The following is a 12,705-nucleotide window of genomic DNA, read 5'->3' on the forward strand; positions in this document are numbered from 1 at the left end:
CAAAAAAAAAATGAAAAATGGGACACTCCAAGTTAATCATGACATTCCATATCCGAGAACATCCAATCACTATAAGAAATTCAATACCATCCATTAATTAACAATAAAGCATGGTATTTAATATGTGATTGGGTAAGCATTCTAGCCTTTCACCTTCAAGGCCAAGGATCAAACCCACACTGGAAGCCTTCTCTTTCTGTTGACTATAAATATCTGTTATGAAGTAATTTTGGATAATCTCCACTCACTTCTTTGTGGGATTGAAAAAAAAGCATAAAACTGCCCTTTCTTTTGCAATCTCACTCAGGGGACATAGCGGTGGTTGACAAAGACTATGAAATCATCACAAATTGGGTAGAATAAGGGATCTTTATAGCAATTTGGTCATGCTTAATGCTGAAATAGAAATGCTTTTCATTGGCCAATATTGATACAGGAAACATAAATCACCATTTGAAGTGCTGGATGCTTTTTATAACTCTAAGTAGGTTTTAGCAGCTGACTCACTAGTCTGCTTATGGAATTATATCACCATGCTACTGCTGTAACACGTTTCTTAGCAGGACACATTTTATAATAAACAAAAGATCTAATTAAATGTGTTATTGGCATTTGAGGCCAAAAATCCAACTTGGAAAATTTTTGATGATACAATACAGTTTAAAAAATTAAGCTTCTCCCAATGATTTTAAGAACCAATTATCCATAAAATGCATCAGTCCCTCCATACAATCAAATCTAATTTCTTAATTTGTCTTATTTCTTATAATCCAGCTGAATGTGTCAACTGCAGAATTTCTAGCTTACTCACAACAAAATTGTGTGGGAAACAAAATGAGTAGGTGGACAATGTGATCCTTCTGAAACTTGACACTTGGTCTAATAATTAGAAGTTATATTTAATGCGGAAAAATACAGGGTCATATAAACTATAGGCTCAAAAGATTTCAAGAAATTAAGTTACACTGTGAATGAAGAAGTTTAATGAGTTGAAAATGGAAATAGAAGTAGTTACAAACACAAAAATCTTTGCAAGTATATCAATTTGAGTCATACATTAATAATATCCGCTAAATGATTTGAAATCCAAGAATCTTTATGAATTCATGCGAGTAATACCACTCTATGGATACGGCAGCTAGTCACGATGCAATTTGCAATTAAGAAAATAGGTAGGGTCAAACAAAAAAAACATTTATGCTGCTGAGCTATGAATGTAGAAGAAAAGAACTGAGATTGCTCAAATGTAGAAAAGGGATTGAATGAATAGAGGGCTCATGCTGTTAAGGGAATAGAGTCAAATAAAGTGCAAGCTGATGAATGCACTGAACTAAATCTACAATATAAATTTATAGTTGAAGTGAAGATATAACGGATCATTAGCTAATCTGTGAATATTTTGAATCTCCAAGCATTCTGGTTTCAAGTCAGAAAATCTCACCATGCATTATTCCAAAAAAAAAATGCAAACTATTTGGCTTTCCATCTCCAACCTTGTCATTTAACTTCAGCTTGTTACAGGAACGTTTTTTTCATTGGTTTCCCCACTATTCAGGACATATCTATAGTATCTGTTCCTGTAGACTCTGGAAAATTTCCTACAGATTGGAAAGTAGCTAATGTAACTCCCTTATTTAAGAAGGGAGGTAGAGAGACATCTGGGAATTATAGTCTAGTCAGCCTGACATCGGTAATGGGGAAAATGCTAGAGTCCATTACAAAAAAATTAACAGTTGAACATTTAGAGAACAGGGGCAGAACTGGACAGAGTCAGCATGCATTAATGAAAGGAAAACCATACTTGGCAAACCTGCTAGAAATCTTATGAATGCAACTAGTAGACTTGATGAGGAGCCACCAGTGGATATGGTGCGTTGGACTTTAAGAAGGCTTTCAACAAAGTCCCACAGAAGAGATTAGTGTGTAAAAATAAAACACATGGGATTGAGGATAATGTAGAAATAGATAGAAAACTGGTGACAAGAAACAAAAGGTTAGAAATGAACAGGTCTTTTTCCAAATGGAGAGTAATGCCTAGTGGAGAATACAGGGATCACTGCCAGTATCCCAGGTATTCACAATATATATATATTAATGATTTGGGTGAGGGAATTAAATGTAATATCTCCAAATTTACAGATGACACAAAGATGAATGGGATGATGAGCTGAGGATGCAGAGACGCTTCAGCGAGATTTGGACAAGCAGAGCAAGTGTCCAAATGCATAGCATTACAATACATGCAATATAATGTGGATAAATCTGAGGCTATCCACTAGGTTAACAAAATCAGGAAGTCAGATTATTTGATTGTCTATAAGTTCAGAGAGTTGAATGTGCAATACAACCTGGGTGTCCTGATACACCAGTCGCTGAAGGTAAGCATGCAGCTGTAGCAGACGGTAAAGAAGACAAATGACATGTTGGCATTCATAGTAAAGAGATTACAGCACAGGAGCAAAGATATCTTGCTGCATTAATAAAGGGCCTAGGTGAAACCACAGCTGGAATACTGTGCGCGGTTTTGGCTTCCTTATCTAAGAAAAGATGTTGCTTCAGAAGGAGTGCAGCAAAGGTTCACCAGATTGATCCTGGGATGGCGGACGGACATCTGAGAGGTTGAATCGGTTAGGATTATATTCGCTGGAGTTCAGAACAATGAGGGGGAAACTGCACATAGACCTATAAAATTCCAACAGGACTAGACAGTGTAGATGCAAAGAGGATGTTCACAATGGCAGAGGAGCCCAGAACAAAGAGTCATAGTCTGAGGATAGGGGGTAAACAATTTAGGACTGAAAAGAAGAGAAATGTCTTCACCCAGAGTGTGGGAAGCCTGAGGAATTTGCCATTAGAGAAAGCAGCCCAGCCAAAAAGAAGGTACAATCTCAAGAAGCAGCTGGATATAGCACCTTGGTACTAAAGGGAGCAAAGGATATGGAAGGAAAGTACAAACTGGGTATCAAGTCGCATTATCAGACATGATCATAACAAATGGTTGAGCTGGTCTGAAGAGCCGAATGGACCATTCCTGTTCTTATTTTCGATGTTTCAATGTCCGAACTAATTCTGCACATCCCAGATTATGGAACACTTAACCGAGGTTCCTGTTATCTTCAAAATTTTTTCTGATATTCCTTTCCAAAGTCTAGTCTCTTTTCTATTTTCCCTAACTTAAAATTCTTTGTGCTAACAGAAGCCTTACATACCTAAAACAAAATAAAACAAAGAACTGCGGGTGCTGGAGATCTGAAACAAAATCAGAAATTGCTGTAGAAACTCAGCAATTCCAGCAACATTTATGAAAAGAAAACAGAGTAAATGTTACGGATCAGTGACCTTTCTTCAAAACTCCACAGATGCTGCCATAAGTGCAGAGTTTCTCCAGCAATTTCTGTTTCTTTCATGATTTCAGAATGCCCTGATGTGTTACAGTCACAAAGTACTTTTGAAATATAAAAACTGTGGTTATAATATAGGAAATATGGCAGCTAAGATTCCAGAAACAACTAAAATGAATGTTTCAGCTGTTGGTTCAAAAATATACATGGGCAACGGCATCAAGCAAATGCCAGCTCTTCTTTAAATGAATCTTTAAAAATGTGCACTTCATTTTTCATGTTTCCTTCTACATTTCACTTGATGGATTCCTTTCACTAACAGAGAAAGTTACAGACCAACGTTTGGATATGTCACTTCATTCCCTGGGCTTTAGAGATAACGGAGTACTGGGTAAAGCACAAATACTGACTGACTTGATAATCGGTTGATAAATCTCAAATTCAAAATGTCACCATGTCCCTTATCCTCCAAATCTTGTATCCTCAAATTCTTTTACACCAGATTAATACAGGCAAATTTTACATAGCCCTTTTGAAGGCTGTCTTCATACATTTTTATAAAAACTGAACAAATCTAACAATATCCTAACAAAGTACCACATAATACTGATCAGAAAAATATAACTGCAAATTAGCAAAACAAAAAAGTTAAGGTATATTTAAAATCTGAGAAGCAATCACACTGTGTAGTAAATAATGAATCTGTATACCGTTTTGATATGGATGTTGTAATTTCTGTGCAACTTCAGCTGAAGCTGTAGAATCAGAGGGATACCGCACAGTCAGACCATGCACCTACTGCATTTGTGCTGGCTGTTTGAAATTGGTATTCGATTGTCCATCAGTAATATTTCCCATAGCCCAGTATTTTTCTTTTTCAATTATTTACCTGGTTATCTTGTGAAAGTTGATTTTGAATCTACTTCTGCCATTCTTCCAGACAGTGCATTTCAGATCATGAATACCTCCCTGCCTTTTTTTTGCTTCATGCAGCCTCAGATCTCAGGTAATTGGTGGTTGCAAACAGTTTCTCTTTATTACTGTTATCAAAATCCTTTATAATTTTGAACACACCTTACCAAATCTTCTTTTGTAGAAAGCAAGAAGATTGCAGCAGGAGAAGGCCATTGGGCCCTTCGAACCTGCTGCGCCATTCTTCATGGTCATGGCTGATCATCTAACTCAATAGCCTAATCCTGCTTTCTCCCCATAGCCTTTGATCCCACTCACCCCAAATACTATATCTAGTCGCCTCTTGAATACATTCAATGTTTTGGCATCAACTCCTTCCTGTGGTAAAAAAATTCCATAAGCTCACCACTTTTTGGGTGAAGAAATGTCTCCTCATCTCCATCCTAAATCGTCTACCCTAAATCCTCAGACTGTGACCCCTGGTTCTGGACACACCCACCATCGGAAACATACTCCCTGCACCTACCCTATCCAGTCCTGTTAGACCCTGTTCTAAGTGGAATAATGTCTGTTCATGTGCTCTTTTCACATAACTGATGGCTTCTTTCCTTGGTAAAGCTCATCTGTAGAATAGAATAGAATCCCTACAGTGTGGAAACAGGCCCTTCAGCCCAACAAGTCCTCACCGACCCTAGGAGCATCCCACCCAGACCCATCCCCCTATAACCCACCTAAGGTGCACACCCCTGAACACTACGGGCAATTTAGTATGGCCAATCCACCTAATCTGCGCATTTTTTGGACTATGGGAGGAAACCGGAGTACCCGGAGGAAACCCACACAGACATGGGGAGAATGTGCAAACTCCACACAGACAGTCGCCCGAGGGTGGAATCGAACCTGGGTCTCTGGTGCTGTGAGGCAGCAGTGCTAACCACTGACCCACCGTGCCGCCCCTATTTGTTGTAATTTGTTGCTATTTTGTAAAGTGTCGTATTTTGATGCTGGTGATTTAAAAAGATACGCTGTCTACAAAGCAAACAACAAATAAAATAAAGTTAACAGTTCAACAAAGATCTGGCTGAATGATGCATTTCATGAGCTATGCCTTCCATTGAAGCTGGTTCTTTCCAATGCAGCGTTGATACCAAGATTCCAGTAAAGTATGCGGTAGATGAAAATTTAATATTACATGGACAGTGTAAAAATCAAATTACAAGTCGCGCATTCCAGGTATGCACAGATGCCAAAAATAGCATTTTAACTTAAGGACCAAGCATTACTCTTTACATACCCATCACTGTTGGAAACAATTTAAGATAACGTATTCCACAAAATGTATGTTGGGAGAGCCTGAAGCAGGCTTTTCCATCATGTTTTGGTATCAGTGTGGTTAAAAAGGCTAAACGACACTGCTGCATTGTTCTTGTTGGTGTCAACAGACTTTTTAAATAATTGGATTATTGAATTTTAACTTCCATCATCTGATTGTTATAACCAAAGATTTTTCATAGCTGAAATGTTTTTTATGAATGAACGAAATATGAACTGGTTTGCACTGGTCACCTGACAGATCTCAAACCTTGTCTCAATCTGAGCAGAATAAATAAGTCATCACCACTGAAATTACCATTTTGTCCAAAGACATCAAAACCAGGCAACTAAATCAGCATCAAGAAAATCAAATCTCTTCTTCACATTTTATGAGATGAAAAGCTCACCCTCCAGTTAACCACTTTAGAAAGAAAATGGATTCAGGCTCCAGATTACACACTGAACTATAGTTCAACAACAGCTTTTGAGGACCCGAATAGACAGAAGGAAAAACGGAACTATAAACAAGAACTAGAAGACCTTCCTTGTTCATTCTCTCATCATTTCAGAAAACAGCAGCCAGTTAAAAACCAAATGGGGAAACAACTAGTTAGAGAATTCAGATACACACACAAACAACAAATAAAAGCCTCAGGTTAAACAATCTCAAGTACTCCATGAACCAGACACTCTCCCCTTTAAATGTAGCATTAAAATTATTGTTCTTTCATTCAAGAAAACAGGAAGAGTGTAGGTGTGAGGGATTGGTAATTGATTGTTGAAAAGAAATAGGGCAGTTGAATCATCTTCTCATCTAAAACAATATATCATGGTAAGCAGTGAGACACAAACTTTTTAGGTGCATATTAAATGAAGATGTTCCAAAATGAATGCTACTCTAATGAATGGTATAAATTAGATTCAAAATCAGATTTCTTCATAAAGATTCAGCCTCAACCAGAATACCAATCATTTCAGTTCACCTCAAAGACCATCCCACATAAATAATCATTAAAAAGCTTCCCTTTTCTAGCAAAATTGGGATGGTCTATTTAAATTGATTATGAATAAAACACAATAAAAACATTAGAACAGTTAAGTGACAAAAGACTTAAATGATACACGTCTTACTGTGCTACTTGTCACAGAAGTGATATCGACAGAATCAGTTAATACTGAAACACACAAGGGTCAAAATATGCAAAAACAATCCTTTAGCAATCTGCTCTGTCACTGTTGCTAATTGAGAACATAAGAGATAACAGGAGTAGGCCATACAGCCTCTGGAGTCTGCTGCACCATTCAAGATTGATCTGATCTTCGTAATGACTCTGTTTACATGCCGGCTGCCCATAACCCTCAACTCTCCTATAATCTTTTCACCTCAGCATTTGACATATTCAATGACTCAACCTCCAGAGCTCTCTGTGATAGAGAATTCCAATAATCATGATTCTTCGAAGGTTCACTCCTCATTTTTGTTTTAAAGAGGTAACCCCTGAATGCTGAAATTATTCTCCCCAATTCTAGATTCTGAAAATAGAACTAAAATGGCATTGATTGAGATATTAATTCTGTTTATCTCTCTAGAGTGTTTCCAGCATTTTCTGTTTTTATTTCAGAAATCCAGAAATGACAGTATTTTGCTTTTGTCATAAAGTATTCCCTTTATATTGCTCAATCACAAGCTGTATTTAGCATGTATTACAGATAAAAACTGAATTTTTCCACTTACATTTTAAAAAAAATATTAATACTACACTTTGCTTTAAAAAGGAGGAAGAAAGCATCAATCCGTGGGTCGTACTGAAGTCCATACTGCAAGCAATTAAAAAAACTAAGTTAAACTTGCATCATCCGTCCTACTCGTCTCTGTTGAAGAGATGTATTGAAATGACAAACAAGGTTAAGCTTATTTAACTGTACGTTTACACGATATATGACAGGCGATTATTAAAAAAATCTCAAAATCAACCAAACTACAAAAAAAACCATAGTTCCGTTTGGTTTAAAATCACCTCAAAAACTGACTGGGCGTACGCAGTCAGCAGGAAAACGAACAGAAACCACGGTTTGAATTTAGAAACCTTTCATGCACACTAACCCCATTCTCATTTTAGCTCCAGGCTGGGGACCTGACGGCATCGGTGGTCGCGAAGGCAATCTGCTCAAGAACAATTCTTTCTCTAAAGAAGACATGCTTCATAGACATAAATTGTTTTAAAAGAATGAAATTAATAATCTTCTCAGGTTAATGCCGCAGCTCTTCAAAAGCGGCTGCTCCGGTCTTGCACTTATGGGCGCCACATAAACACCAAAGTATCCTCGCCAATAGTGAACACTGGAATTAATATAAATTTTTAAAGTCCTGTCAATATTCCTGAAGATGGCCTACTCCTCCGATAAGAGAGGCGGTTGTTGCACAGTTGCCTCGCTGCTGGGACTTGTAGTCCTCCCAGTGCCCGTTGTCACAAACTAGACACTGTACCGCAGAGCGAGAGGACTACAATTCCCATGATGCCATTCATCACATTACGTAATGGCTAACCAGCACCCGGATATCTGTTTAGTATTGTGGAAGTTATAGGTTTTATATTTAGATTCCGGCGCACCGTTGCTCTGGTTACCAGTTTGAATTTTAACGGAAGTTTTGGTCCTGCCAGCTGCTTGATGGCTGCTTATTGCCATCATGGGGGCGGGGAAAACGAACAATTCTGCATAAGTAAAAGAAGAGTACTGCGGATGTTGGAAATCTGAAACAGACACGGAAAATGCTGCAGAAACCCAGAAGGTTTCGCAGCATCTGTGCAAAGAGGAGCAGAATTAACATTTCGAGTCCAGTATGACTTCTGCAAAACAGTGTCCGCATTGCTGTTTGAACTGGCTCAGTTAATTTAGAAGTTAGTCGAATTTGAACAGAACACAATCTAAATCATATTATTGCCCACGATGAGTGATTCCAGATACTGTATTCCCTGCTGTGCACACTCGTTACAGAATACCCGTTATTTTCCATGCGACACCTTTCACTCAAATTGTGAGATGCCCAATAGTGCAGACAGGATGCCCAGTGTGAACGTGGGCTTTCCAATAGGTTCTCCCAAAACCAGCAGCAATGGAAGCAAGGCATATCTGAATAGATGTGGAGATTGCACTGCACCAGCCTAAACAGGAGGGTGAAGGGAATTTCCAAATGACAGCTATGATGTTGCAAATTTTGATTATTCTACTCACAGATAAGAAAAAGGAGCAGTCTTTTAAGGCTCTCAATCCTGCTATGCCATTCAACACAATCCTACATTATCTTCTGCCACCCTTCTTATTTTTTGCCTGATCCAATTATCCTAGATTTCTAAAAAAAAAACTAGCCCGAAACGTCAGCCTTCCTGCTCCTATGATGCTGCTTGGCCTGCTGTGTTCATCCAGCTCTACACCTTGTTATCTCAGATTTTCCAGTATCTGCAGTTCCTACTATCTCTAGCCATCCTAGCTATTAATTGCTTCATTTTAAGGTAGTTAGGTAATTGGCAACAAAACGTTTGAAGAAAATGTATCAAATTTTACCTGTTTTAAATGTTAATTTTGAATTGCTAATTGCTTCTAAATACCTTCTTGTAAGTTAATCACCCCAGAAAGTCTAATAATTAGCATTAACAGGAAATATATTATTATGAAACGATCACTCAGTCACTAACTTTACAGAATTATTAAGGTGCAGAAGGATCGTAATCAGCCTTTCGTATGTCTGCACTAGCTAGAAGATGATGAAGCAAACGGCTCATTAAGATTTATCAGTGAAAGTCATTACATTAAAGGGAGATGATACAAAGTCATGTATGACAAAATCCATTTGTCCATTTCCATTTGTGCCATGTAAACCAACAGCCTGTGGAAATTATACCAAAAGCAGAGGATGTTCCACCATTCATTACATTGATTCTGCCCAGTATTATGTCTATTTTAAAACAAAAAGTTATTGTTTTCTTAAACAATCATGACATAAATTTGGTTGCCTCATCTTGGATTGTAACAAATGTCATTGGTCTAGTAATAGAAAGACCCAGGCTAATGTCTTCAGGACATAGATTCAAATCGCATCAGAGCAGTTGGTGGAATTTAAAGTAAATTAATAAAATTGGAATTGAAAGTTAGTATCAATAATGGTAATTGTGAAACAAACCATTCATTATCATGAAAATACAAAACCTGGTTCCTAACTGCCTTTCAGGGAAGAATATCTTTCATCCTTACATGGTGTAGCCTACATGTGACTCCACAATAATGTTGTTGACTTTTAACTGCCCTTTGAAATGGTCCAGTAAACCACTCAGTTCAAAGATATTTAGAGATGGGTAACAAATGCTGACTAGTGATATTTACATCTCTTGAAATAATAAACAAAAGTATCTCAGATTTCTACTGATTAGGAAACATAATAAAAGATATTAGGATGCGATCATTGTCACGATCCCAGTTGATGTTATTGCTGAACAAGTAATCTGGCTTGACAGATTTTATTTGACAAGATAGTCCATCACTGGAACACAAGCACTGCAGATCTGGTTTTGACAATAAACAGAAGTTTACTACAGCAAAGAAAAAATGGAATACACCAAGCTCTAACAAATGACACAATTTAAAAGATTTCAAAGCACTGTAAAAATACAATCTGATGTATCCCAACAGTATCCCATTATAGTACTCAAACATCAGATAGAGTTCTCTTCTCTATTACATCTATAGTTTTGACTTGACTGTTGCTTTCAATTCTCATTTTTGACAGTTTGATAGTTTCTTCCCAAAGTATTCACATTGATGAGTTTAAACTTCCTCGATTTTGAATAGCCTCTGCAGGATTCCAAACATTTCTGCTCTGGAATTTTCAATCTAAAATTTTTACACTGATCTAACCTATTTCCAAATTGTTCTAAACTAACTCATTTCTCTAGGAGAAACTATTACAAACATCCAACTTCAACGAGGACTTCTGCAAACTGAAACTAAAAGTTTTCCAAGCTATGTTCCCTAAGCAAAAGAAAAATCAATTCTTGACGCTTCTTACTGAAAGCAGACTAATCCTCTTCAACATAAAACTTGTCTTAAAACTGACCCAAATGCAAATAAAAAATTCCATTAGCATTCCATCTCTAAAACCATGGCTGCAGAAATTCTGACAGGCTAATCAAAGACACAGACCAAAACCAACATGTCACTAGTTCAAAATCCAAACAAGTTATATTACAATATATAGATCACACATTTTTCTTCACACCATTTTAATGTTTGTTTTTCCCCTCCCTACCCTACTCATACATTTAAATCTATTTATATTTCAGAAAGGCATAATGAAACAATTTTTCACATTTTAGAACATATTTGGCATATATTGGTCTCCTACTCTGAGAAATTCAGGTAAAACATCAAGGTTTACAGTGCAGTGAATTTGAAAAAAATAGAAAAGAAGGTGACCTAAAGCAAACATTAGTTATTAAGTGTAATGATATAAGCAATCAGAGAATTTTAATACTGGAACTTTTTTTTGTAAGTTTGCTCAGAAGAGAAAGACAACCACATTTGGTGTGATAGATCATTCCATGAGTTAATTAGTCTGAAGTATGATGTAATTACAATAACATATATAAGAGGAGATTGCACCTTCATACATTTTTGTTGTCAAGTGCCATTGTCTTAGATGGGCCATATGACCTTCCTAAACTCATAATCACGGTTTCGGCAGGATTAAAGCATACTAAATGAAACAAGTTGACTTGATTTACCAAAGGTACTGGCACAGCAACTCACTTCTAATGTGGATGAGTCACTACTGACTACATGCTTTGGTTTTGAATGTAGGTACGGTTTGTTCGGGGCCTACCATATCCTCAGTTTTAATTATGCCTCAAAATAATTGATAACACACATGAACTTCATACCCCTCTTCCTTGCTTCAGAGGAGCAGCTAAACTTAGGGAGGATATTATTAGTTTCACCTGGTGTAGGTGGTGGCAACATAACTTCTCAGTGCATGAAGTCTGGAGTGATGACATAGATGATCCCAGCAAGAGCAGAGTAACTGAAGGCAGACACCAGCAAGATGTGTGACATATCTAGGGCACCCTCCTGATGAATATAGGAACAGATATAGGCCATTCAGCCCCTTGAACCAATCTTGTTCCACCATTCAATGAGATCATGACTGATCTAATTTCATATGGCCTAACTCCATATACCTGCCTTTGGCCTATATCCCTTCATATCTTTGCTTAACAAAAAATTATCTCAGATTTAAAATGAGTAATTGATCCAGCATCCACTACCATTTGTGGAAGAGTTCCAAATATCTACGCCCTTTGTGTGTAGAAGTGTTTCCTCACATTTCTCCTGAATGGACTGATCCTTATTTTCAGACAATATTTTACTCCCTTCAAGGCAAATATATCCTTCCTAAGGTGTGATGCCTAGTTTTGCTTACAGTAAGTGGGGTCTAACCAGGGTATTGTGTAACTGCAGCATAACTTCTGTATCCTTGTAATCCAGTTCTCTAGATATAAAGAGCAGCATTCCATTAGCTTTCTTGATTATTTTCTGTACATGTTTGTGACATATTAAAGATCCATGCACCTGAACCCCCAAGTTCTTTGGACATCCACTGTAATTAACTTCATACCATCTAGAAAGTACCCTGATCTATCATTTATTGGTCCAAAATTGATAATCTCACACTTGCTTCCTCACACCAGCTTCAACCTGCAGCAGTTTTGCCCATTCGTTTTGTAATATTATGCTATTACCTACACTGTCTACAAAGTCGTCTAACTTTGTGTCTTCAGCAAATTTGGGTGTATGACTTGTGATTTGTGTCAGTCACTTCAGAAAAGATTGGGACCTTACCAACCTCCATTCCATAGTTAGCAGTGAAACCTAGTTGTGAAAATACTGATGCTTACCATGGAAGTGACTGATGCAACACTGCATCCAACCCTCAGAAAGAGGAAAGAACCTGAAGAGAGAATTGCAAAAACATAATATACAACGTATCTCCTCTGTAGTTTTAACAATGCTGCTTCCACTATTGCTCTTATTGGGATCAAGTATATCTGTACTGCCTAAGGAATGAATCTAAGATATTCCTGACCCA

General features: G+C 37.4%; 2 protein-coding genes across 3 annotated transcripts in view; one reads left to right on the forward strand and one right to left on the reverse strand.

The window, feature by feature from the left end:
• ppme1 (protein phosphatase methylesterase 1) overlaps nt 1–8,119 on the reverse strand; it is a 44,727-nt gene extending 36,608 nt beyond the window's left edge. For both annotated transcript variants that reach the window (XM_048597624.1, XM_020509901.2), the window contains exon 1: nt 7,672–8,119. In XM_048597624.1, the coding sequence (XP_048453581.1) occupies nt 7,672–7,766 (95 nt within the window). In that variant the 5' untranslated portion in view covers nt 7,767–8,119. The remainder of the gene's footprint in view (nt 1–7,671) is intronic.
• Nucleotides 8,120–10,017: 1,898 nt separating this feature from the next.
• Nucleotides 10,018–12,705, forward strand: part of LOC109910656 (C2 domain containing 3 centriole elongation regulator) — a 97,945-nt gene continuing 95,257 nt past the window's right edge. Inside the window, exon 1 of the mRNA XM_048597900.1 lies at nt 10,018–10,061. Coding sequence (XP_048453857.1) covers nt 10,018–10,061 — 44 coding nt within the window. The remainder of the gene's footprint in view (nt 10,062–12,705) is intronic.

The sequence above is a fragment of the Rhincodon typus genome, chromosome 6 (assembly GCF_021869965.1).
Source record: "Rhincodon typus isolate 14 chromosome 6, sRhiTyp1.1, whole genome shotgun sequence".
Classification (NCBI taxonomy): domain Eukaryota; kingdom Metazoa; phylum Chordata; class Chondrichthyes; order Orectolobiformes; family Rhincodontidae; genus Rhincodon; species Rhincodon typus.